This window comes from Nesoenas mayeri, assembly GCF_963082525.1.
Source record: "Nesoenas mayeri genome assembly, chromosome: 21".
Classification (NCBI taxonomy): domain Eukaryota; kingdom Metazoa; phylum Chordata; class Aves; order Columbiformes; family Columbidae; genus Nesoenas; species Nesoenas mayeri.
In genome coordinates this window covers 5,033,841-5,059,836 of record NC_137571.1, presented here as the reverse complement: position 1 = coordinate 5,059,836, position 25,996 = coordinate 5,033,841, and the positions used below count along the sequence as shown (strand labels likewise).

Sequence of the window (25,996 nt, the reverse complement as noted above, 5' to 3'; positions counted from 1 at the left end):
AATGAAGAAACTTTCTATATGTACTTTGCGTTCAAAGTAGAAGCGAAGGCTACCGACCGTGTTGAAGTAACCAGCTATATTTACTTAAAAATATAGTTGAGATTTCTCTAGCTGAAGCCTGTGGCTGCTCAGCCGGGGTTGCCATAGGGCCCCGCAGCTCCGTTCCCTCTCTGTTCCCATCGGAGCCGGCCTGGCCCGGCCCGGTGACTAGACCGGTACCCGAGGCCGCGCAACGCGTGGCTGCCCCGGCCCGCCTGGCGGGCTCCCGTCTGAGTGACTTCGCAGGCAGCCAATCACAAGCCAAGCGTCCCATGTGACTTTACCTCCCACAGATCAAACTGCCCAATCAGCACACTGGAGGTTAACGGATCATTCTCGTGCTACGTCGGCGGTCAAATGAGCCAATCGGCAGAGGGCAGGTTCCTTGCCAATGAGATCAAAGAGTTGGCGGAATAGGAGCATGCTATTGGTGGCTCCGCCCATCGGTAATCGCCGCTGAGGCCGGTGGTTGGCTGGCGGGGGGGAGGGGTGGTTTCCGGGGGCGGGGAAACTATATTAGGGGCGGACAAAGGCGGCGGCGAGGCCGCCCAGCTCGCCGCCATTTTGAGCAGCGGGCTGTGAGCAGCAGCAGCCGCGGCCGGAGCATCTCTTCTCCTCCCTCTGCCATCACCATGTCGCGGGATCGGTTCCGTAGTCGTGGCGGCGGCGGAGGCGGCTTCCACCGGCGCGGCGGTGGCGGTGGCCGCGGCGGCCCCAACCACGATTTTCGGTCTCCGCCGCCCGGCATGGGCATGGGCCAGAACCGCGGCCCCATGGGAGGCGGCCCGCAGGGCCCGGGCGGCCCGCCGGGCGGAGGCCCGAAGCCCGAGCCTCCGAAGCCGCCCGCGTCGACATCTGCTCCGCCTTCCTCGTCTTCTTCAGCTTCCTCCACCACGGCGGGGGCCGCCGGCAGCCAGGCGGGCCCCGGAGCGCCTCCATCCTCCGCACTGCCCGCGGGGCAGCCGCCGCAGCAGCAGCAGGCCCCGGTGTCGACGCCTTCCTCGACTCCTTCCGGTCCGGGTGGGCAGCCGCAGCCCAAGCCGAGCCCCAGCCCCACGCCGGCCGGCGGCCCTAAGAAAGGACAAGGACAGTCGCCCAGCGGCGGGCCCAAGGGACCGGGTGGGCCCCAGCAGGGGCCCGGAGGGCCGCACAAGGGCGGGCCGGGGCACCGCGGCGGGCCGGGCGGAGAGCCGCGGGGCCGCGGGCAGCAGCACCAGGGCCAGCAGAGCCTCTCCTCGCAGCAGGGCTCGGTGGGCGGCGAGAAGCTCTCGGACGAGGTGAGTCACGGCGCTCCCCCCGCTCCCCGCCACACAAGATGGCGGCGGCTGCGGCCGCGCGCGCAGCTCCGCGCGCCCTCGGCGCCATCTTGAGGGGAGGATCACAGGGTGTCAGGGGCTGGAAGGGCCCTGGAAAGCTCATCCAGTGCATTCCCCCCATGGAGCAGGAACACCCAGATGAGGTTACACAGGAAGGTGTCCAGGCGGGTTGGAATGTCTGCACAGAAGGAGACTCCACAACCCCCCTGGGCAGCCTGGGCCAGGCTCTGCCACCCTCACCCCCAACAAGTTTCTTCTCAGATTTAAGTGGAACCTCCTGTGTTCCAGTTTGCACCCATTGCCCCTTGTCCTGTCACTGGTTGTCACCAGAAGAGCCTGGCTCCATCCTCCTGACACTCCCCCTTTCCATATTGATCACCATGAATGAGGTCACCCCTCAGTCTCCTCTGCCCCAGTTCCCTCAGCCTTTCCTCACACGGGAGATGCTCCACTCCCTGCAGCATCTTGGTGGCTGCGCTGGACTCTCTGCAGCAGTTCCCTGTCCTGCTGGAACTGAGGGGCCACAACTGGACACAAGATTCCAGGTGTGGTCTCCCCAGGGCAGAGCAGAGGGGCAGGAGAACCTCTCTGACCTACTGACCACCCCCTTCTAATCCACCCTAGGGAGCGCAGGAGGATGTGGGGCCTGGGTGGGGGGGCGGCGATCGGGGCCGGGCTGTGTGTTCCCTGGGCCGCAGCCCGAGGTTTGTGCTTGTGTGTGGAGCTCTGGAGGTTCCTCGGGGCTTCCCGGCGGGTTGAGGCCGCAGCTTGATTGTGCAGCTGCACACAGTGATGGCCCGGACTGCTCTGCTTCTTTGTAGGGATTTAAAGCGAATCTCTCTCTTCTGAGGCGGCCTGGGGAGAAGACTTATACGCAGCGTTGCCGCTTGTTTGTTGGGAATTTGCCTGCTGATATAACAGACGAGGACTTTAAAAGACTGTTCGCCAAATATGGGGAGCCAGGAGAGGTTTTTATCAACAAGGGCAAAGGCTTTGGATTCATTAAATTGGTAGGCTTCCATACTGTACGTCCATCCCTTTAATTCTCACAAAACAGTAATTTGCAACTTAGTTTGCTAAAACTGGATCTTCAACTTTCCTCAGGAATCTAGAGCTCTTGCAGAAATTGCAAAGGCAGAACTGGATGATACCCCCATGAGGGGTCGACAGCTCCGTGTTCGCTTTGCCACACATGCTGCTGCGCTCTCAGTGCGGAACCTTTCGCCCTATGTGTCCAACGAGTTGCTGGAGGAAGCTTTTTCCCAGTTCGGTCCAGTGGAAAGAGCTGTTGTGATTGTAGATGATCGAGGTAGATCAACAGGGAAAGGCATTGTTGAATTTGCATCAAAGCCAGCTGCAAGAAAAGCATTTGAACGGTGTACTGAAGGAGTGTTTTTGTTGACAACGTAAGTATTTTGCTGCTCAGGAGTTTTAGTTTTAAGCTGAATAAAATTGTCAGCTTCTAGTTTTTCAGAATAGAGGCTACCATGGAAAAGTAAAATGGGTATTTTTCTTGTTCAGCACTCCTAGGCCAGTTATTGTGGAACCATTGGAGCAACTGGATGATGAAGATGGTCTTCCAGAAAAACTTGCTCAGAAGAATCCAATGTATCAAAAGTAGGCACTGGTTTTTTTTGATATAAAGAGTATATAGATGATATATGTAGTATTGTCCCAGACTCTGAAGGAGATGGAGTAATTTTTCAGAAACGGGCTTTGAATTTTGAGTAGTACTTTCATTTTTGGGGCATTTTTGGTAGTAATTTGTTTTTAGATAATGTAACATACCGATTTGTTCAGTATATTCACTAAGTACTACGCAAGCAATTTGCTGTGTTGTGTCCCAAACAGTAAAGTCTAAATGACAGCCCAGTAACAGATGTGTTTTGGTATGCGTAGAAACTCTTGAAAATCATTGTTGAACTGTTTGCTCATCCTGTTGTTGAGAACTGTACGTCTCATGATGATCTCGTAGGGGATTTACAAACTTAATTTCTTGTTTCATATCATAAACATAAGTAAAATTTTAACTCATTCTGTGATTGATAAAAACTAATTGCCCATGAATCACAGGATGTTAGGGACTGGAAGGGACCTGGAAAGCTCATCCAGTGCAATTCCCCCATGGAGCAGGAACACCCAGATGAGGTTACACAGGAAGGTGTCCAGGCGGGTTGGAATGTCTCCAGAGTAGGAGACTCCACAACCTCCCTGGGCAGCCTGGGCCAGTATTCTGGCACCCTTACTGAGAAGTTTCTTCTCAAATTTAAGTGGAACCTTTTGTGTTCCAGTTTGAACCCATTACCCCTTGTCCTATCATTAGTTGTCACTGAGAAGAGCCAGGCTCCATCCTTCTGACACTCCCCCTTTAGATACCTGTAAACATGAATGAGGTCACCCCTCAGTGTCCTCTTGTCCAGCTCCAGAGCCCCAGCTCCCTCAGCCTTTCCTCACACGGGAGATGCTCCACTCCCTTCAGCATCTTGGTGGCTGCGCTGGACTCTCTGCAGCAGTTCCCTGTCCTGCTGGAACTGAGGGGCCACAACTGGACACAAGATTCCAGGTGTGGTCTCCCCAGGGCAGAGCAGAGGGGCAGGAGAACCTCTCTGACCTACTGACCACCCCCTTCTAACCCACCCCAGGGACCATTGGCTTCCTGGCCACAAGGGCCCAGTGCTGGCTCATGGTCACCCTGCTGTCCCCAGGACCCCCAGGTCCCTTTCCCCTACGCTGCTCTCTAATAGGTCATTCCGCAACTTATACTGGAACCTGGGTCTGTGAGATGCTGGTCTGTTTGTGACTTAAGAGTTGTGAGGTAGTATTTTCAGGGCTCCTTTGTTCCCTAAGAGTTCTGTTCTGCTTGCAGTTTCGTACTGACCGTCAGTTCGCAGGTTTCCCTGTTCTGAATGAGCACCTTCCTTTCTGCAGGGAAAGAGAGACTCCTCCCCGTTTTGCTCAGCCTGGCAGTTTTGAATTTGAATATTCCCAGAGGTGGAAATCTTTAGATGAAATGGAAAAACAGCAGAGAGAGCAAGTGGCAAAAAACATGAAAGATGCCAAAGATAAACTCGAAAGTGAGATGGAAGATGCTTATCACGAGCATCAGGCAAACCTCTTGCGTCAAGGTAACTGGCTCTGAGTTCTATACCATCTTTTTGCTTTAAATACGAGCTTAAATGTATGGCTGTCTAATGGTTTCATGAATAAATTCATGCTTCCTACTGCTAATCTGAGAATTTCAGGCTTAAAAAAGAGCAACTGGTAGTTTCTCAATTTTTATTTAAATGGAGTAGTGTTAAGAATAGTGACACTCCGAAGGAAGCTGTCTGCCATAGTGCGAATGAGTCTGATCTCATTCAAATCTGAGTTGAAATCTGACATGAATATGTGAAAAGCTGCTGACGGGCTTAATTTCTGCAGACCTTATGAGGCGTCAGGAAGAACTGAGGCGAATGGAAGAACTCCATAATCAAGAAATGCAGAAACGCAAGGAAATTCAACTGAGGTTGGTTTGGCTTTCATGGGATTTTTTTAATATTACTTTTTCTTTTTCTTAGTGACTTTAATATGTAAGTTTTTTATTTTTCAAGAAACATCCTTCCTGCTTCACTTTGTCTGTGAGAAAATGAGATGCATGTAAGTTTGACCTCAAGCATTTGAGCATCATATAGAGTATCTTTTTTTTGCTTAATCTTTTTTTTGTTTGTGCCTTTTAAATTGCTCACGCGAGTGATGTTGCTTAGAGTCGAACATGTTGCCTTGCTGGGGTTTAACCGTCTGCTTTGGGATGATCAGGCAGGAGGAGGAGCGGCGCAGGCGGGAAGAGGAAATGATGATTCGTCAGCGGGAGATGGAAGAACAAATGAGAAGACAGAGGGAAGAGAATTACAGTAGAATGGGTTACATGGATCCAGTAAGTGAATTCATGATGGTTTTTGGATACATTATGCTGTTGAGAAATTTTGTGGAAGTATTTTCAAGATTGATGCGTTTTGCTTCCTTTAGGTTAGATAATACTATGTGTTTGTGTAGGTGAAATGGGAGTAGTTGGCTCTATGTGCACTTTAGCTCCTGAAAGGTAGATTTCAGTAGTTGATTATCTGTGCTAAAAATCGTTTCTTCTATGCAGAGGGAGAGAGACATGAGAATGGGTGGTGCCACCACAATGAACATGGGAGGTAAAGAATTTTTAAGTAATTACTTTATGCGGTTAACTTAAAAATTGTCAGAATATGATGATATATTTCTCTTTCTTAGATCCTTATGCTTCTGCAGCCCAGAAATTTCCACCTCTCGGAGGTGGAGGCGGCATAGGTTATGAAGCTAATCCAGGAGTTGGCCAAGCAGCCATGAGTGGTTCTATGATGGGAAGTGACATGGTAACGTATCCTGTGGTGGCTTTACTTCAGCAGAAGGGAAATGTGGCTGGGAATTGAGTTCTCTACCAGTGTTCAGATGGTTGTGTCCATTGCACTATTAACTGCTGACTTCTCTTGTCAGGTGTCTAACATGAAGACTAGTCTGGCAGTATGTAGTACTAGTTTAGTTCTTAACCGTTATGGTAGCTTACACAGTCGGAAGGTGTTTGTAAGTGAATTCAAATGTGCTGTTAAGCATATTTGCAATTAACTCTGACTTTATTGGACTTTAGAATTTCTGCATCACTGTTAGGCTTGGAAGGATTCATAAATTCTAGAGAATCTGACAAATTTTATAATGAAAATATATAATGTATTAGCTTTTTGGTAAATTGACATTCTGGATTTATGGACAAGAGAGATTTTTATTCTACCTCCCAATGTGTAACACCACATTATTTTGGCCCTTCCAAGCCTAGTTAGGATCGATGCATGTTGGTATGGGTATGCTGTTAATCCAAAAATCTGCGCTCCTGTCTATTTAAGCGGCAGATTAACTTAAGTAATCAACGGTAAACAGCATATCACTTATTCTGTATGCTGGTGTTTGCCATAGAAGAGCAGAAATGCTGTTTTTTAGCATTAGGCATGTTCCAGTGATCCTTGACTGTAGCCATGTTGTGGCTCCTTTCTCACAGAGGAATGACAGCCCGTTCTTGTTCCTCGTGTTGGGCATGACGTATAGGTAGAGTTGGTTAAAACTACAGCATATCTCATGTTCTGAGGTATGTTTCCAAACTGCACTATTTTTGGCACACCATATGTGTGAATGGGCTTTGAGCCTGCTTGGTGTTATCACACTGAAGCAATACGGATAGAGATTAAATAAACGCTTAATGGGTAGGATGGAAATCTGTGCTGGCTTAGGTGGCGATATGATGCTTTCACCCTCCTGAAAGGGTGTACGCTCTGTAGCACAAGCTGAACTAAATGATTTTTGGGTGGGTTTAGGCCTCTGGCTTAATGTGGTGAGCTACCATAGTAGCTTGTCAAGTATCCTTCGTTTTTTTGGGAACCATATCTTTGGAATGATAACTTTGCAGAGCATCATTGATTCAGTAGACAGTGCCGTTGGCCTTAATGTATCTATATAATCTACTGATACTTAAGCAGTTCCTAAGCTTCCCGTAAAGAGTTAGGCAGTCTGTGGTGAATGCTGTGTACGTTTTTCTCCTGAAATTCATGGTACAAGTGCATGCCGAACTTGGGTAATACTTGAAAACACGATGTGGTCAAAAGGTGTGACAGTAAGATGGTTTAAATGCCTCGAGTTTCTTAGGATGGGGATCTCTGCCACACAGTGCTGTCACAGTTACTACTGCCTGATATCTTTTAAACAGAATTGGAGATGAGCTTAAGCTGCCATGAATTAGGCTGAAAGAAGCTAGATAATCTTTCTGAAATTCCTTTCTTGGAAGGATTGAGACTTAACATTCAGAAGTCAAGAACTGGAAGTGTGCGTTTTGAGTTGCAGATACCTTTTGTAACAACCTACCATTGTCCTGGTACTTGGTAGTGGAAAACGTGGTTGAAATGAAAGTTTAAAGCTATCTTTGACTTTATAATTTGTCAGTCCTGTAGACTGAATGCTGATCACACCTACCAATAGAGTAGCTGAATGAAGTAAGCGCAACTAGAGATACTAGTAAAAAAACCTGAAGTCTCTGCTTTATTGCAGGGTAATTTAGCTTTTACATCTTGGTGTGAAACCTTTCAACTCTGCGAAGCTGTGAATTTTCCAAGAGCTTGTGGTGAAGGTGGGGTGGGAAGGGAGATATTGACTGGATGCACAACACCCTTTGTGCATAGTTCTAACTTGAAACAGTGAATAAATTGCAGCTCTTTGAACACGGTTTGCATATTATACAGCAGCAGTTCCGGAGTACGTGGGATTTTAACAAATGCAAGTCTTTTCATGGAGCAATTGCGTTGGTTAGGTAAATCACTGGTCGCTAGCTTTTTCACTTTTATTTTTTTTCTTCTTGCAATCCAGTAGTGCTCACACTCAGGTTTGGTTACTGCCTAAGGCCTCTGCAGTTTAGTCAGCAGACCGTAGTGTTAACCCCATCTCGAAAAGCACATGGTCTCTATTGCAGCACATGCCATTAACTGGTGAGTAGGCATTCTGTTTACAACGACATTTTATGAATGTCAGCTCATACCTCAGTGAACTGAAGGTTTGTGCTCTGGCTAGGCTGATTTGGAAATGACAGTGATGTAATCGAAGCTTTTACTGCACTAAAGGTGAGAGAAGTTTGCAAGCTGTTTGCATTAACTTGGTTGAAAGTTGCTAGAGCTCATTTGGAAAAGTTGTTCATTCACATCTGCACTAATGCTTACTTTTCTAGCACTGCAGGGAGGATCTGTTCTTTGTAACAGATGTATGAGAATGCATCAAGTGGGAACATACCTCAAGGCATGTATTACAATAAACTAATTTTTAAATTACCCTTTTTTCCTTTCTATGTTCCCGGTACCTGTGGATCGGCTCAATGGTGATTGTATCGACGAACCTTGACTGCGGAACCTTCTAAAAATATATACTTAACACACATGGACATCAACTACCTATAATGAACTGTTTAATTCTGTTCCAATAGCGTCCTGAACGCTTTGGGCAGGGAGGTGCGGGGCCCGTGGGTGGCCAGGGTCCTAGAGGAATGGGGCCTGGAACACCAACAGGATATGGTAGAGGGAGAGAAGAATATGAAGGCCCAAACAAAAAGCCCCGATTTTAGATGTGACCTGTAGTTTCATTCCAGTTTGTTTTTGTCTGTCTTGTTTAGACACCAACTTCTTAATTCTTGCATTTTAGTAAGAAAGCTACGTTTTTATGGATGTTAGAAACTTACTGACCTAATATTTGTAAGTGGTCTGTTTGGGCGAGTACAATTTAATTATGTAATGCAGTGTTTCAAAACAAATTTAGCTGTTTTTTTGATGTATAACGTCCCTAACTTGATGGCAGTGTACCTTGTGCCACTGAATTCCCAAAGTGTACCGACTTTTTTTTACTGTGCTTCAAATAAATAGAAAACTAAATGTAGTAACTCTTCTTGCCATTCGTGGTTAAACATACGAGGCTAAAAACCACACCTTCCGCAGTAAAGCAAGAGTCTTGAATAGAGGTCGATCTCGACCAGGGTGTGGAACTGAAGAGCGAGATCTCTTCCCGTAATGCCTCTAGCTAAAGATTGGGTCAAATAGTAGCCTGACTTTACAGTAGGTGCAGGTTTTTTGAGCATTAATTGTGCTGCAATAAGGAAGCAAATGGAAATCTTGCAAGTGCTGTAAGACGCAATAATTGAAGCTACGCTGCAAGCAGTGCAGTATGTAACAAATTGCATATTTTAGCTACGGATAACGGGTGGTGGGATGGTAGCACTTGCCACCTTGGCGGTTACTGCTTGGAATCTTTTAAAGACTTTAAGCAGAAGACTAGCAATGGTTATTTTAAAATAAATTCTTAGATTGACTTGTATTGGCTGACTTTCTAACTAAAGGATTGTTAATGTGATTTTTACATGCTCTTCAGCTGAGATTACAGGATCTGGCCTTGCTCCGTATTGTATACTTACCTGAAATTGCTTGGCAAAAAGGCCAGAAGTGTTACGTGAGTGATTAAGGTTAACTTGCTTATGTCCTCATGCTAATTGAGTGGACTAATTTGCATAGCTCAGAATACATTTATTTGTACAATGGAGACTGCAGGAACTATTCTTAAATCGTGTAGCTGGTGGGCAAATCGTAAAAACCTGTATGTAAAATACAGAAATTAGCTTGCTTGCATGATGTTTTTTTATCATTGATGTTTGGAGATAATGCATCAAAAGTAGTATCTGAATCTGGAGTTTAATAGTTAATACTACGCAGTGCAAATAAACTCCCTTTAAGGTTCTTTTGTAGAAGATTTGATTAATTTGTTAGCTTGCTGTTCCTTTTATTAAGCCCCAGAAGAATTTCAAAGCATTCTGGACTCCGTGATAAGGTAGTTGCTTTGCTTATTACTACATCGTACCAGCTAAGCTGGGAACGTGACTTCCCAGTGTAAAAATACCTTGGTGTTAAGGCAGGATTCATCAGCCTGCTTGGCACAAAGTGTAGGTAAACTAGTTTGCCTGTACCTTCCACATGATTCCCCAACAACTGAGCATTCTGTGAGCAGCTTTAATCTTCCAAAGATGTTTCCATTCCTTGTGCTAAGCATTGGCTAATTCTAAATTCTATGCTAAATTTTCTCTCTGGTTAAAACTTCAGTGTCAGATTGCAGTATTTTAGAGTGCAGATGATCCCTCTTGAAGTACTCCAAGTGCTGTTACTTCTTGAATGCAAAAATAGCATACCGTGAAATGCTGATACCAGGTAACACTGAATATCAAGCTCACTAAATAGCGATGCAGCTTGTTTGGTGAATGCTTCTTATTTTCCCATAAAAGTTTGGGGGTTGATAACATGCTACAGCAAAAAATTGCTCTGCAGGAAATTCCAAATTGGCAGTTCCTAAACTGCGGACCAAATATTTGGGAGTACTTGGATACTTAGCTTAAAAATCAGCAGTACCGATGCAATTTGCTTCATTGAAGTAGTACTAAATAATGCATATGGTTTCTGAAGGGTGTTCATGGGACACCCACAAACGTGAAGGTGTCTGAGGTGGGGAATTCTGAACATAAACATTAAATTAATTTTTTCAGTTTATTTTTCAGATTACATGTCATTCTTTATTAAAGAGATGCCGGTGCATATCCTAAAGTATGTTCTTTTGTAGTTCTGTAACTTGGAAGAGTGAAGGATGCTGATGTCCTTGTACCTTACAGAGCTTGTCTTTGGTACCTCTGTTTTGTACGTAAGCTACCGTTGCTAGGCCTTAAAAATACTGAGCTGCAAAACCATGCTGAGTAATTATAAAGATTTGGCAGTTTTCAAAACATCTGAAAGTCAGTTAAATCTAGCTTTGTTGTGGCTGCATAAGCAGAATTTCTAAAACAAGTTCTGCTTCGATTTGCGTGTATTAAACAAGCATACAATTAACTAGCCAACTTGTTTTCAAGACCTTTTAAAGGTGCTGTCTTCAAAGCTGACAAACATGTCAACTTGAAAATCTGATAAAGTTGTTAAATGTGGGAGGTGAGAAAGTTTCTTTGATCTGTTCCTATGAGGTTTTGGACTTCTTTCATAAAATCAGATTTATCTATTGAATCTTAAAAACCATTTAGAAAAGTGCTGTGTTGGTCAGACCTGTTTTTGGATGGGGTCTGCATCACATAACACATTTTTATACTGGACTGGAGGACATTGGCTGTTGCAATTTAGCTTGCTTTATCAAAATTGAGCACATTTTGACACTTAAATCTCTCAAACCTGCAGCAAGCAGAAACTGGTATTGGTATACGTGTATCTTCATGCTTTCTCAGAAATGAATACAGAATAATCTGGTGTAGACACATTACACTAATCATGTATACAGCTGATGAGAAACTGAAACCGCTTTTGAGATTTTGTGGTATTTTTGTGGTAGAAAAATCTTGGCTTCTCCTTGGCAACCCTTTACTGTGGCAGCAAGTTTTTTTGCTGGAGTTTGAGACTGCAATTTACACTTAAAAACTAGTGGCCTGCTACATAACTGCACTTAGCCAGCATTTCTGCAGTTCATAACTGTGAGGAACGTAGTACCACAAATGGCAATGGACATTAGGACCCGGATGTAGTATTCCTGCTTGCTCCGAGATTCTCATTGCCGACTGCCTACAGGTAGGTAACAAGCAATATAATCTAACTTGGTGACTTTCTATGTGATCTTATACTGTGGGTATTCTGACATCACACTTCTGACTGTGGAATTACAGTGCAGCACTTGTCATACCTGTATGTTAAGCTTGCATCGAAGCTGCGTGGTTTTCGGTTAAGCTTTGTCTTGTTCAGAGTCAATAAGCAACTTACTGTGATTCTTAGATTAAGTATTTTCAGACCCGATTCCTTTGTACATATGACTCGGCTTGTGTGGATTTTTCTTAGTTCTGATGTAATTAAGATATTCTTAGATAAGCTCTGGGGGGAAGAGGGAATGTGATCTTAAACTCTCTTATTAAAGTAGTCAACTAGGTGCTGTCAGTGCCTAGAAAAGGACTGTTTAAACTTTCTGTAGCGACAAAACGGCCCATCTTCAGCTCATCCCTTTGTAGAGTCTTGGCTCGGTAGGAAATGCGTTAGTAATCGCTGCTCTAGCCTTGTGTGCACTACGGGATAGTCACTCTAAACTTGCTCATACAGTCAGCTCGGAGGCTGATTTGGAATATTTTTGAGGCTATATGAATGAGTACTTGAATGAATATCCCTGTGAGTAGTTTCCTAGAGCTTATTGGACATTTCCGTTGTCTCTATTTTAATCTTTGATTGACAAGCATAATATATTCCTCTGCCTTTAATTGACAGCGATGAGATTCTGTATTTCTGCCTCGTAGAGTCATCTTGCTAGTGTAATGCTCAATTTTGTTTTTCATCGGTCTTGGGGATGTAATTCTAAACTCTTCATTACTAGAAATGCTGAATGTAGTGTTTCAGGATTAACACGCTCATGTTTCCAGACATCCAGACATGCTGATCTCCAGCTCTTTTGCATTAGCTCTTGAACCTGAATTTCCAGGTCTGTTATTTAAGCACATGATCTAGCTCTTGCCTGATGTTCAGTTTATTTCAGAGGTGGTGTGATGTGTTTTCCCGCTTGTTCTGCAAAGTTCTGCTTTGCATACTTATTTCTGATATTATTGTCACATTTTGAACCCTTTTGTGTTATCTTCCAGGCAAGACTCTTGCTGGTGAGCAGGGGACCTGCTGGACAGCCCTGCCCTTTGCTGCAGCTCTCTGCTCACCTTCTGCTGAAAGCTGGAAGTAGCAGCTGCACCTTAAGATCGTAACAGGTCTTAGGTTACACCACAGTGAGTGTAGCTGAACTCGAGCTAGTCAAGCAGTGACACCTCTGTCACAAAGTCAGTTTGGCTTTTTGTGATGGCTTCCTCTAACCTGTGACGAGAATTCAGTAGCAAAACTGATGGCAGTACGTGTACTGTCATGTGGCAACACTGAATTCTTAATCCTTAAACCAGTGCTCAGATCTGACTAGTTTTTCCAGCGCGTTCTGCATACTTGACCTGCAGGAATGTCATGGAGGGGTTATTGGCACATCTGCCTCGTTCTACGTACTTGAACTAGCAGGTTTTTTACATTCTTGGAGCAAGCAATTTGTGACTGAACCATGGGTCTCATACCAGCTCTGACTGCAGTAATGGAACTTGGTGTGGTAGCTAACTGAAAAGCAAATAGTCATGTCTGCTCTAAGTCAGTGTGTAACAGTGGGTACCAGAAATGACGTTGAAGTGCTTGCATTGTGTTTCATCTTGGTCGTACCCGTGTGTGAAATAACTTTTTCTCAAAAGCTTATCAGAAGCTCAGAAGTGTGGTGTCAGAATACATATGCGTACCTGCTAGGCCCTCCGATCCAGGTACTGGTGCTGTCAGGAGAGAGCACAGCATAGCGTGTATGGGGGCTTTACTGTCACGTTAAGCATACAAAGTGTTAATTTGCTTGCAGTTTTCCCCAGAGCTAAACACTGAGGCCTGTGAGTAGCTTTAGGACTGGAGCAGTAATGGGGTTGCATGTCTCTGTTAATCATTGCCAGCTGCAGTGACATGATCAGGAAGGCCAGTGTTTCGTTCCATTCTGTTCAATGAGGCTAAGCATGTTGGAAAGGATGCACAAAAAGTATGCTGTTCTGGGGAATTACGTGGCTTCTTCCACTACTACTAGCAAGTTTGAAATCCGCTAATTAGCCTTAGATTTTTCCTCTCCATACCAGCTAGTGGGGCTCTTAAATAGCTGCTTACTGGAAAAGGAAAGAAAGAAAAAAAAAAAAAGGGAGGATTGGCCTTCTCCCACCTCTGTCATTGCTGCTAGATAATGATTGACACGTTAGGACTTGGCTGTGCAATCCCGCAGTGGTCTGTGAATACCCCATCTCTATCAATGTTGCTTCTGAACACCAGTACTGAGAAGCTAACTGGGGAGGGTTGGGAGGAGTGTGGCTAGAAGTGAATCTGGAGTGTTAAAAGGATGCACAAAGATATAGTATCCCTTATGCATAGTGTTTGTTGCTCTGGCATAGAAAACAAAAGCGTGCATACTATAGGGCCATGATAAAACCCAGGTGGTGGGTTTGAGACTAAACTTGAACTTCTCCCTGCCTGGTCAGATCACATCGTTGACCATGGTGTGATTTGCCTCCCAACCAGAGGTGTGCACGGCTCCATCCCCAGCTGCTGCCCAGTGCAGTTTGCCCTCAGCATAGCTGTAGAGCCAAAGGGTGGGTTTTCAGCGGGGAAGAATGTTGCTGAGAATCAAAGCAGTCGACTGACAGTGCTAATCTCTAGTGTCTGCCTTTGCCTGCTGAAGCACTTCTAGGGCGATCGAACCCGAGGGCTACTAGGAGTCGGGGACACTGCACTCCCTCACCAAGGGGAAGAAAGGGCATTACTGCAGGAGGCAAACTAGGGTAAAATAGCTGAAGTAACCTGACAAAATTGTTAATGCCTTCACATAAGGGATAGTATACCTCTGGCTGCAATCAAACTTCATTGTACTCAGACTGGTGATTTACGGTTTGTGCTCAGACAAGGTGCAGTTCTTCAGTCAACTACCTGCATAATCCTTCATCTCTTTACGAGTGGTTAGGCTAGTCTATTTCTGCCCCTTATTCTTCCACTTAATATTTTGGAATAATTTGTAAATTCCCCCTCATAACTGATCAGTCCATGTATCTTAAAACTTTATTTTTTAAGTTAGTTTTGAAATGGTCGAGTTTTCTGTGTGTTACTGTAATAACTTTAGTTGTTATCCTTTAGGTGAAGATGAAAGCTGAGTGAAGCCGGAGTGCTCATCCATGGGAAGTAAGCACAACTTCTAGTCTTGGTCTGAGTGGGTGAAATGATAAAGGCTTCTGGACGCTTGATGTTCAGTCCCTGAGAACCTTTGAATTGGTGAATATTGAGAAATCAGTGCAAGTGACTACATTGAATGTGCAAGGTAGAGCTTAATACCTGCTGGGGGGTTAAGCGCCCAGATTCCTCCATCTGGGCTTGGTATCTTGGCAGCAGCTGTTAAAAATGCCTTTGTAGATGAGAGTTCATACAAAAGATGTTAAAAATCACCAAGAGTATAACTTGTGAATATTCTTCCAGTTCAGGAGCTGAGCATGAGCACATCCAGCACGATGCCCAGTGGTATTTGGAGGGACCAAGATAATCAAGTGAAGAAGTAAGTAGTTGGTGTCCTTGTCCTGCTGTAAGAGCTCAGTAGCCATCATCCTGTTGTGTATTGTGTAGTTCCTGCCTCACATTTGCCCTTGATTCATCTCAATTTTATATAAAATTTCTGAATCTTTGTTTCGTAGAGCCAAGATATAACCATTGTTCGAGGATTTTCAGCCCTGTGGCATCAAATAAACTCTGTCCTCTGAATGCTATGGGTGGTCAAACAAGAAATAACTGTTTCTGCATTCGGGCTCCAGTGAGCAGGGTGGGCGATTGTCAGCGAGGAAAAAAGAGAACAATAGAGCAGCTGCTTCTCACATGTTAATCCAACTGAAAGTTGTTAAAAAGATCGTTTCTCTGAAATAATTAACATCGAGCTCTCTAAATACCCTACAAGATGAATAAGCACATACAAGAGCAGGTGGTGATTTAGGGAAATAAACTAACTTGCAGAGCTGGAATTAATGACATTTTCCCTCTAATTTGCCACTTTTGAACTACAAGAGGGAACTTCAGATATTTAAAATCTTGGGTGAGGAGGGACGTGCAAAGTACCGTAACTCCCGAGTGGTGGGTAAGTAGCAGCTTAGGTGTGAACCTGCGAGATGTGAAGCCGGTGAGATGCAGTTGGTGGACTCCTGTGGAATCCTTGTGATGTATCACCGCTGCTCTTGTTTTTGGGGTAGTAAAGCACGAAAGCCATTTCAGATCTGTGAAGCGGATGGAAATGGGAGTGCTGTTCATTTGTCTCAAGTCTTACATGAGAGTTGACAATCCTAGAGAACATTTGACAAGGTGCGTGGCCTGCTGTGATGTGCTGATTCCCTTTTCGTGGTGTTTTGTGTGATTTCTGCTGGCGTTTTTCATGTTCTGGCTAACCGTGTGCCTTGCACTTGCAGGAGAAGATGGAGTCTGGATGCATTGAAGAGGAGCCAGGAACATGGCATTTTTTAAATAAAACATTGTTTTTTATAAATGACTTCTGTTTTACTGCAGAAGGGTATGCAGTGAGTAAGCAATCTGTTCAGCATAATGTGTGGATGAGTTAGAGAAACGCTGTTCTCCTGCTGGGAGGGTTTAGGGAGGAGGGAGAGGACCCCAGCAGCAGTGGGGGGCGGTTGATGCTGCTTTAAAAGCTGCTCAGTGCTGCTGGTCCTTTCTTGCAATCAAGCGATCGGGTACAGGATAATCTGAGATATTTCACTCTTTGATTTGGCTCCTTGGCGGCATTGTCCAGATTCTGAAAAGGCTTCAGAGAGGTTTCTTCATTCCTCAGTAGCTGCGCTGCACGGGGCCGGGTTTCAGTGTCTTTGTCTCTGCAGCTACTGCAGCCTCACACAGCCTTTTTTTTCCCACAAATCCTGCTATTTTCCAGTAACTTGTCCTAATTTCCACTGTTGCAGCATGTGCTGATTCCTCAGTGAAGCTGTTCCAGCCTGAATGCTTCCAGCATTCAATGTGCTGAACTTCACCTACAACTCCCTTCACAAGCAAACCCTGGTTTGCTTTCTGGGTTGTGTTCTGCCCCGGGGGTTGGTGTTGGCCATTCCCATCACCTGCTTGCCATGGGGCACAGGTTTTGCGGCTGGGCACCACGTTACTGGTGGTTTGTGCTCTGGTGACTGGCCCCAGTTTGGGAAGGGCAGAAGTGGAGGAGTTGTGCAATGAACAATGAAAGGGTTGTGCAATGTTTGCACAAACCTCTCTCCTGGCTCTGCTCTGTGGTGAGGTCCAAACTCCCCTGCTGTTGAAACAAGCTGCTTTTCACACTGGGGGAATTTAATCTCTGCAGGCGTTTGTTTCCATGGGTGGCTGAAGCCACAAACCCAAGAATGATGACAAATGCTCCCTGCAGTGACACCAGCTCACTGAAAGCCACAACCCTGTGCTGCAGGTCCCTGAGGTGCCGCAATCTATTGGTCAGGGTTTGGTCAGCGGGGGTTTGGGGGTTGGTTTTTGTTTTGCATTGTGTTTTTTTGGTTTGTTTTTTCTTTGTTTGGGTTATTTTCCATTTTTCCCCCAAGAGGCTTTCTGAGACAGGAAAGAACGGAGCCTGGGCCGTTGCTGTTTGTTATTCCTTGGCAGACAAGCCAGAGCAGGGCAAAGCTCCAAATCATCACGAGCGGCTCCTCGGCTGTGCTCGCTGCGGCTCTTCCAGCAGAGCCGGGGAGCAATCACTGCCGGCAGTAAAAATAGCGCAGCCGTGCGCCGTGAAGCCAAGTGGCTGCGGCAACATCGACCTGTGGCTGCGCCGAAGTCGGTGCTGGTCTGGGCCAGCGGTGCCCATGGTGCTTCCAGAGAAGCGGTTCCTGCTCTTTCATGATTTATTGACATTAAAAAAATGTTTCTGCTTGAATTACACCAATGTCAGCGTCACTGTGGCTCCCCTGGGCCCTGGCTGTCACTGATCCAGAGCTGCCTGTCCGAGGATCCTCGGTGTGTGCCAGTGGCTGAGCTGCCCCTTGAGCCGCGCAGGCGGTGACGCAGGCCTAGGGAGGGTGACAGGGTGACAGCCGCCTCCGTCACCCGACCGGGCCTCCCTCATGCCAGGAGAAAATCCTCGCTGCAGCTGCCTTGTTAACTAGCTCACTGCCTCATTAACCAGCTCGCTGCCTGACCCCACAGGGCTGCTGGTGTCCCTGCCTGCCCCAGCATCTCTGCAGCCCCTTGTGCCATCGCTCCGGCCACCCAGAGCCAGTGGCACTTTGTGGGTGCTGGCACAGAGCTCAGCCCGCTCACAGCACCCACTAAGCCCCAACTGCATGTTTTGGGGGGGGGTTTCCACTCTTTTTCACCCAGCTCTGGTTTGGTGGGAGGATGGTGGTGGCTGGAGGGGTCACAACCCCTGAGGGGTGAAGCTGCCCATCGAAGCACCCCCTGCCCCAGCAGCACCGCACGGCTGGGGGGTCCCTGCTCCTGCCTGTCCCTCCCTGCTCCAGCCAGGACAGGGCTGCAGGGACCGGGGCCAGGCAAAGTGCAAAGGCCGGAGCAAACCCGAGCCGAGCTTAGCTGGGCTGAGCCGTGCTGAGCCGATCCGCCGCTGGCCCCGCCCGGCCGCCCCCGTCCCCGCCCGTCCCCGCCATGGCGGCGGCGTTCACCGCCCTCCGCGTCCTGCTCGGGCTGTTCTTCGTGCTGACGGGCCTGGGGAAGCTCTCGGAGCTGCTCTCGGCCGAGCTGCACCGGCACATGGTGAGCGGGGCAAGGGGGGGTGGCGAGCCGGGGAGGGGCGGCCGGGGCTGGGCTGGGGCTGCGCTGGGCCGGGGGTGCAGGACCGAGCCCCTGGGGGTGCAGAGCTGAGTCCTTGGGGGGAACGGGCAGGTTGGGGTGCTGGCACTTCGGGGTGCAGGGCTGAGCGGAGCAGACCCCGCCGGAAGGGCTGTGCCCCCCAGCCCCGCGCTCAGGGCTTCTCCGCTCCTCTCCACCCTTTCCCAGAAGTCGGAGTTCGTGCGGTTCGCCCAGGTCTTTCCCCTGACGGAGTTCGGGTTCACGCCGGAGCCGGGCCGGTACCTGGAGGTGGTGGGCTGGGTGGAGGTGGTGGCCGGGCTGCTGCTGGCCTTCGGGCCCCAGCTCCTGCAGGAGATCAGCAACTTCGTCCTCAGCGTCGTCATGATCGGTGAGAGCCAGCGGGCGCCCGCCGCCCCGCGCGGGGTCTCGGGGGACGCGCAGGGTGCGACCGCGGTCCCCACGCCCTGCTCCTCGCCCAGGTGCCATCTACACGCTGCTGGTGCTGCGGGAGCCCCTGGCCATGTGCGCCCCCGCCACGCTCTGCCTCGGCCTCCTCCTGCTGCTCAACATCCGCGGGCACGCCGACCCCCCCAAGCCAAAGTTCGAGTGACCGGAGGCGGGAAGGACGGACGTCTTGGCTGGCGGGAAGCGATGCTCTTACAGTATTTCTGGGGACGGCGTGGTGTGTCCTCTCCTGCCGCTGCTGGGGACGCTGGTGCTGGTTGTCCCCACGCTGCAGGACCCGGGCTGGTGCTGTGGGACGGTGGCGATGTCACTGGCACCGCTCTAGCAGCTCCATCGCTAAGCTCGCACAAAGTGGACTGGTCTTCCTGGAATGGCCATGCCAGGCTGGGGCTGGCTCTGCTCTCCTGGGGGCTTTTGTATTTTGGAATAAAGCCTCTAGTTTTTCATGTTTTACATCCTCTGTTTATTTCTGCCTCTCCCCAGGCTGAGCCACGGGCGCTGAGGCTATGTCCTGGAAACCCAAGATTGCATTTGAACCCTGTGCACCTCTCACCAAGGCGGCTCGGATGGCTATGGGATGGTCACCTTAGGATGAGCAGAGGGGGTACAACACCCCCATGCCCCTAGTGGGACATGAACCACCTCAGGGTGGCACCTTTGATGTCCCAAATAAGCACCCACAAATTGCAGGGCCATACAAAGCAGCAAGTCAAGTGCTCCCAGAGCTAATGGACTCGGGGTGGGGGGGCAGGGTGCTGTTCCCCCTAAATCCAGCTTTGAAGCCAACAAAAGCACTAAGAGCCGGGAGGAGGCAGATTCCAGCTTTGATCCCTTTCGGGTCACCCCCCTTTCCCCCAGCTGCTGGGTGCGGAAACTTGACCCTCCGCTGCTTTCATCCCTGCGTCGGTGGGAAAAGGGCCCTGGGAAATGGTCCTGGATGGGGCTGGGGGCGGGCGGGGGGGCCTCCAGCCCTGTTGGCCGGCGCAGGGGGTCTTAGCGTGGCTCCAGCGGGGAATCCCCTGTTACATACACCCGCAGGTGCTGTCCCTGCTCCAGCTGCCGTCCCCACGGGGGCTCGGGATGGCGGGGGGGTGGCTCAGGCTGCCCCTGCCTCCCCCCAGCGCTTAAAGGCTCCCCCAGCCTGGTCGGATCAGACAGCAAGGAGCAGCCGGAGGGGACGCAGCCGGTCCAGCCCGACCCGGTGGGGTAAGTAACCGGCTTGGTGTGGGTGAGCTGCAGCATCCCCTTGCAAATGGGTGGGGGAAGGATAAGGAAAAGGGGGCTGTTGAGGGAGACAGGGTCTCCTTGGGGGGTCTGCGCTGGCTCTGCAGAGCAAATGAAGCTCATTGGGATGAACCGTGGCTCAGCAGCTCATGCCATCTGCCTTTCTACCTGGTGTTGGGTGCTGCACGTGCCGAATCTGAACCCTGCGTGCTGGAAAACACCTGCTGGGTGACTCAGCGAGGTGTGGGCAGGAGGCGGCGGGAGGTGAGAGCGCTGCAGCCCTGGGATACAGCCATTGCAATGTGGGTTTCTGTGGCCAGGGCTGGCAAACAGCGGGCTGGCAAACCTGCCTGGCGCAGGGCTGGGGCGTGCGGGGGGCGGCAGCCCCATGCCCGTACCCCCCATCCATCTCCAATGCATGCTGAGACAGTGGGTGATTTCGCATGGGTGGGCTCTAGGGGAGGATTCGGGGTGCTGGGAGGGGCCGGGTGGCCCCAGCAGGCAGGCGGCTGTGTGGGAGGTGTTAAGCCCAGCAGCTGCCAGCGGGAGCCGGCGCAGCACCCCCGGGTGCGCTGGCCGTGGCTCTGCCGTCAGCCGCGGTGCAGCTGCGCCTGCCGCTCCTGAGGAGCCTCGGTGGGGTGGCCGGTGGTGACACCGGGGCTCCCACGCGATGTGGGGGGATGCAGCTGGGTTGGGCTGGATCTGCTAGAGGCTGCACCCCTTTGGCGCATGATGGCGTCCTCACCGGGGGGCTCTGCCACTGGTGCCCAGCAACTAACAGCTGGAAAGCTTGTCCTGTCCTGCTCAATGTCCCTTCCCTGTCCCCTGAGGGCTGTGTTTGGGGCCCTGCTGCTGACTGTCCCCATCTTTGCAGGAGCCCGGGATGAACGGCTCAGCACTGCTGCCCACGGGGCACCCCGGCGAGTGTGTGCCCAGCGACCCGGTGCAGTTCCTGCTGGTGCCAGCTGTCTACTGCCTGGTGCTGTGCGTGGGGCTGCCGGGCAACCTGGTGGCCTTGCTGGTCTTCCTGCAGAACGGCAAGGTGAGGAGGGCCATCCGCATCTACCTCATCAACCTCACGCTGGCTGACATCCTCTTCAACCTCACCCTGCCCCTCTGGATCCCCTACTACCTGGCCGGGGGGGACTGGCTGCTCTCAGAGGCTGCGTGCCGCCTGGCCGGGGCCGCTTACTACCTGGCAACCTACAGCGCCGTCACCTTCATGGCGCTCATCAGCTTCAACCGGTTCTGCGCGGTGCGGGCGGCGCGGCGGGAGCTGCCGCTGACGGGGCGCCGAGGGGCCGCGCTGGCCTGCGCCCTGGCCTGGCTGCTGGGGCTGGGCTGCGCCGTGCCCACCCTGGCCACCCAGCAAACCTTCCCCACGCGCGCCGGGGCCACCACCTGCTTCGAGCAGCACGGCCGGCAGCGAGTGTACGCCTACGCCATGGTGGGCTTCTTCGCCGCCGCCTTCCTGGTGGTGCTGGGCACCTACGCCTCCATCGCCCGGGCGCTCTCAGCGCCCACCGCTGCCTCACCGGGCTCCCACCGGCAGCAGGCGCGTGCCATGGTGCTGGGGATGCTGCTGGTCTTCGTGGTCTGCGTGGCCCCCTACCACCTCACGCTGGCCCCCTGGGTGGGCAGCCAGCCCCCCGTGCCGCTCTGCAGGCCCCCCGCCACCCTGGATGTGCTGCACGCGCTGAGCGTGGCCCTGCTCAGCCTCAACAGCTGCCTCGACCCCCTCGTCTACTGCTTCTCCATCCGGCGCTTCCGCGCCGACCTGGGACGGACCCTGCGCAAGATCGGCCGCTGCCTCCCACTCTCCCCGCCAGCCCCCGCTGCACCCGTGCCCAGCGTCCGCACGTCCTCCTTCGCCTCCTCGTAGCAGGGTGGGCACCGGGGACCTGCCCCCCGCTGCCCTGGTGCTGTAGTCGGGGTGGGACGGTGTCCCTGGTGCCAGGATGAGGATGGGGAGCAGCATGGGGGGAGCTCTGGCTTCATGCAGCTCCCACCCCCACTCCACTCTCTGTGCACCCCCACGCGCTCATGGGCCCACAGTTTCCGTTCACGCACAGATCCTGCTCTCTGCATTTGCAAGCACTGGGGGGGCTCGCTCTTGCCTGGGATTAAAAATGAGTGAGCCAAAGGCTTCCCCATTCTCTTTGCTGGAGGGTGCTGTGGGGCAGAGTTGGGTGTGGGGCAGCCCCCATTCCCTCACCCCTGGTCCCCCAGCCCCATCTCAGCCCTGCTCCTGCAGCAGGAGCCAGCACCACGGCAGCTCCAGCCCCGGGGGGCTGCAGGGCCCTGTGCCCCCTGCCCCATCCCCTGCTCACGGGTGGGTGGGCACGGTGGGCACAGCGCAGCCCCCAGCCCCGTGCCTGCCGCCCACCTTCCCGGCGAGCCCCGGCACACGGCGGGGGCGGCAGAGCCAGCGCAGGGCCGTGGGCGGCTGCGTGGGAGGAAGATGGTGCTTTCCCAGCCCTGGCTCATTCCTGCCGCCACCGCAGCCCCGCTCCCCGGCGCTGCACGAGCAGGAGCCGCGGGTGCTGCGCAGCCACACGGGGCACATAGGGACAAGGGGACAGTGGCAGGGGCTGGGGCACATCTGCTGCCCCCTGACTGGGGGTGCCCGCTCGGGTGCTTTGCTCTGGCTCAATGTGGCTGTGCCCACGGGTCGGGCTGGTCTCTGTGTGCTGCGGTGCTGCTTTTTGGCAGAGCCAGGACGTGGGCAAGGGTGACTCTGCTCCGCACCCAGCCCTGGCCCAGCTGTCTTGGACCTCTTGGTTGTTCCCCTTTTGAAATGCACATTAATTTTTAATCATTTTATGTAACTGCTCGGGGATGTGAGCAGAGCTCCGCTCCCTCCGGGCAGACAGGAGCTGTCACAGGGGCAGCAATGGGGGCACTGCGGGGCTGGGCAAGGGCTGGGGTCACTCCCCCAGGGGCAACAGGACATTTGGGGGGCTCTCTGCATGCCAGGGGTGGGGGCAGGACCAGCTCTGGTGGGATGTCCCACGCAAGGGACTGTTCAGGGATGGGGACCACAGGGATGCTGAGCAGAGCACCCCAAAAGGGGGGTGGCTTTGCAGAGCTGCTGTGCTGGGAGCAGGGCCTGGATCTGACCTCGTTCTCCCCGCCATGTGCTGCCATCCCTCTGCCCTGTGCCACCCTGGGAAACACTCGTGTCCTCCAGCCCGGCACGTCCCGCTGGGTGACTGATGGTGTGACCGCTGGGTACAGCGCTGCCTGGCCACACAGCTGGCCTGGCCAAGGACCACGGTGCTGGGACATGGACACAAACCGCCAGGACACAGTTGCTTAAAAACCTGCTCTATGGACTCGTCTGGGCTTTGTCCCCCTGCGCTTGGGGCAGCGGCGCCCACGCAGCATGGTGGGTGGCTTCGGGGTCGGCTCGTTCCTCAGGCCCGGCATGTGCCGCGGTGTGGCTCCTGCCACCGCGCACAGCGAGGCGTTAATCAGGTTATTGTTCCGCTGCGCTTGTAACCCACATGCGTCGTAATTATTATTATCAGCAAATTATACGGTGTGGTGTGAGGGGCTCGGCGGGCGGGTGGCAGCTGGTGGCCCTGGGTCTGGTGAGGCAAGGCTGAGCCCGCAAGGACTGCACCTGTCCTGGGGCTGTCCTGGTACCCCGGGGCTGTCCTGGTACCCCAGCACTCTCCGGGCATGGCCTGTGGCCACGAGTGGAGGGTCCCAGGGTGCCCCCACGACCCCAGGGTGCCCCAGGAGGATGCCTAGGGGTGGTACCACCTGTCCCGGTGCCAGCCCAGCACCGCGGGGCAGAGCCCACGCTGCGTGTCCCGCCGATAGCAGCTCCCCGGCCCCACGCGTGTTCCCCCTCGCTTTTCCCCATCTCGCCTGCCCCCCGCCGCACCGGGGGCCGGGGGTCCCGGGGCGCCGGGAGGCGGCGGCAGAGCCGCACCGGAGCCATCTTGCGCCGCCGCCGCCCGCTCTGACTCCCGGGGAAAATCCACCGCCGTGTCTTGGCTGCGCCGCGCTCCGCTCCGCGCCGCTCCGCGCCCATCCGCGCTGCACTGCGGGGCCGCCGCCACTCGCATGCTGCCGCCCGCCGCGCTCCCACGCGCGGGGCGCCGGCCCGGGCCGCGCCGGGACCAGCCGAGCCCAACCGAGCCGCTCCGGTACCGGCCGGGCCGGGCCGTCGGGGAGCCGCCGGGCAGCGGCCGGAGGATGTAGGCGGCGGGAGCGGGGTAAGAGCGGCGGGGGGCGCGGGACACCGGCGGGCGGGCGGGGGCCGCGGTCCCGGGGGAGCGGCGATGCCCAGCGTGGGGGGAGACCGCCCCAACGGGGAGCCGGGGCCGTGCGGGACAGGCCGCGGGGACCCGGGACGTGTCGCCCGGGGACCCATCCATCGTCAGCCGGTGGGTGCTGGGGAGGTGCCGGGGGGGATGGCAAGATGGCTGGGGGCATCTCACCGGCACCGCGGGGCTCAGCTCAGCCGGTGCGGCTGCTCGGGATGCCCTCGCGGGTGCGGGGGAAGGGGTGCGGGCATCCCCCATCTCCTGGTGTGTGAGGCTTTGGGGAGGGGGCTGAAGCTCTCAGCCCCTCCAGCACCTCCCCCAGCAGGCGACACCGGCCGTCCTGGTGCTCCCCTGCTGCGGAGGGCTCGGGCCAGGCTTGGGGCCCAGGACCCCTCCCCAGCCCGGTGGTCTCTGCTCTTGCCACCCTGCGAGACAGAGAGAGCTGGCACTGGGTGCAGGAGCTGTGTCCCAGCCGGGCCAGTGCAGGTCCAGGGCTGCTGGTGGGTGCTGGGAGCTGGCACAGAGCATAAGCTGAGCGGTGACTCCCACCATACATCCAGGCTCCATGGTACAGCCAGCCTGGCAGGCAGGGAGAGCTTTTCAGGGCTCTGGGGCTGGGTCTCTCTCCTCTCCTCACCTTCCTTCTCCCGGATGGTTGGGTTTTGTTGGGGCAGCCAGTCTGGTCCACCCACCCTGTGCCAAACCTGCAAAGCAAGTTGGCTCTGGGACTGTTTGTCGCTCTCCATCCCGTGACATCCAGCCCTTCACGTCACCTCCTTCGTGGGGCTCAGGGCCACACTGCCCACAGCGGGTCCCTGTCTGCCCCCTGAGCAGCCACGAAGCCCCGAGCAGGCAGGAGACAGAGCCAGGCTGTTGGGTGCCTGCTGCCCCCGCAGGAATCCGGGCTGGGAGCAGAAGGCCTCCCTTGGTGTAAATTGGGGCAGGATCTGGCTAGTAACGCAGATTCTCCTTTAGGAAATGGATGTCATTTCCCGTCTATCTGGGTTCCTTGCTTCTGTGCTCCCAGTGTCCTCCCGCACGCGTCTGCGGCTCCCAGCCCCCCAGGACCCCATTGATGGGGGATGGACCAGGGGCATGGCCACCGGGAGACGGGCACAGCTACACTCGGGAGTCTGGCAGGAGGCACGGCAGCCCTTTCTAAGTATTATTCAAGCGCCTGCAGGGCCAAGAGGGAAAAAATAGCCATCAAAGTGACTGTGGAGCATCCCTGGAGGGGCCTCTCCTGGCTGCGGGGGTGGTGGGAGCACCGGCACAGCGCAGGCGTGAGCCGTGTTTGGGGCTGCCCTGGGTGTTGTTACCTGCTGAGCCTGGGCACCAGGGCCGGCTCTGGGCATCCCTGCTGCAGGGGAATGAGGTGACAACCGTGGTGTCCCCATCCAGCCTGGGTGTGTTGATGCTGAGCCCTTGGTGCCCAAATCTCCCTCCCAAGTGCCCAGCGCTTGCAGAGAGCAGTGGGGAGCCCAGGCTGGGGGCCCCTGGGGGCCCTTCCGTCAGCCTCCCCATCATAAGTTCGGGGCAGGGCTTTGCTAGGACCTGCGGGATGCAGAGCCCGTACAGGAGCGGCTGTGCTGGTGTGTGGGTGTCTGTGGGTCTGTCCCCCCCGTGGGGGCCGGATCCGTCCCCGTGCTGGGGTCTTGTGTGGCCGGGGCTCCAGATCCAGGTTTTGCAGATGCTCGCATCTCTCCAACAAGCTGATCCGAAACCCTGG

General features: G+C 52.8%; 3 protein-coding genes across 14 annotated transcripts; all 3 read left to right on the top strand.

Annotated features, from left to right (window-relative positions):
* Nucleotides 1–555: 555 nt before the first annotated feature.
* Nucleotides 556–16,052, top strand: SFPQ (splicing factor proline and glutamine rich). Of its 12 annotated transcripts, none has more exons than XR_013923130.1 (13): nucleotides 556–1,316; nucleotides 2,177–2,365; nucleotides 2,460–2,761; nucleotides 2,877–2,972; nucleotides 4,284–4,480; nucleotides 4,776–4,860; nucleotides 5,151–5,268; nucleotides 5,485–5,533; nucleotides 5,613–5,734; nucleotides 14,669–14,713; nucleotides 15,005–15,080; nucleotides 15,763–15,871; nucleotides 15,976–16,052. XR_013923130.1 is itself a non-coding variant. In XM_080357603.1 (11 exons), the coding sequence occupies exons 1-10, from the start codon at nucleotides 672–674 to the stop codon at nucleotides 14,687–14,689; spliced, it is 1,824 nt and encodes a 607-aa protein (XP_080213729.1). In that variant the 5' UTR covers nucleotides 556–671; the 3' UTR covers nucleotides 14,690–14,713; nucleotides 15,005–16,052. The 12 variants fall into 12 exon arrangements, 3 of the variants coding, with proteins under 3 accessions (XP_080213729.1, XP_080213727.1, XP_080213728.1); XR_013923132.1 differs by adding an exon at nucleotides 15,581–15,650 and having other exon boundaries at nucleotides 15,763–16,052; XR_013923135.1 differs by having other exon boundaries at nucleotides 15,005–15,650.
* Nucleotides 16,053–18,157: 2,105 nt separating this feature from the next.
* Nucleotides 18,158–19,206, top strand: TMEM35B (transmembrane protein 35B; the record flags this gene model as incomplete). Its single annotated transcript, XM_080357774.1, has 3 exons — nucleotides 18,158–18,265; nucleotides 18,509–18,689; nucleotides 18,781–19,206. 3 exons carry the CDS (start codon nucleotides 18,158–18,160, stop codon nucleotides 18,909–18,911), a joined length of 420 nt encoding a protein of 139 aa, XP_080213900.1. The 3' UTR covers nucleotides 18,912–19,206.
* Nucleotides 19,207–20,873: 1,667 nt separating this feature from the next.
* Nucleotides 20,874–21,872, top strand: LOC308048549 (platelet-activating factor receptor-like; the record flags this gene model as incomplete). Its single annotated transcript, XM_080357742.1, has 1 exon — nucleotides 20,874–21,872. The coding sequence occupies one exon, from the start codon at nucleotides 20,874–20,876 to the stop codon at nucleotides 21,870–21,872; it is 999 nt and encodes a 332-aa protein (XP_080213868.1).
* Nucleotides 21,873–25,996: the final 4,124 nt, after the last annotated feature.

Coding starts and splice junctions, on each gene's coding strand:
- SFPQ (XM_080357601.1), top strand. CDS start 672: ATGTCGCGGGATCGGTTCCGTAGTCGTGGCGGCGGCGGAGGCGGCTTC. Junction 4,861..5,150: donor CGCAAGGAAATTCAACTGAG/GTTGGTTTGGCT, acceptor TGGGATGATCAG/GCAGGAGGAGGAGCGGCGCA. Junction 5,534..5,612: donor CACCACAATGAACATGGGAG/GTAAAGAATTTT, acceptor TCTCTTTCTTAG/ATCCTTATGCTTCTGCAGCC.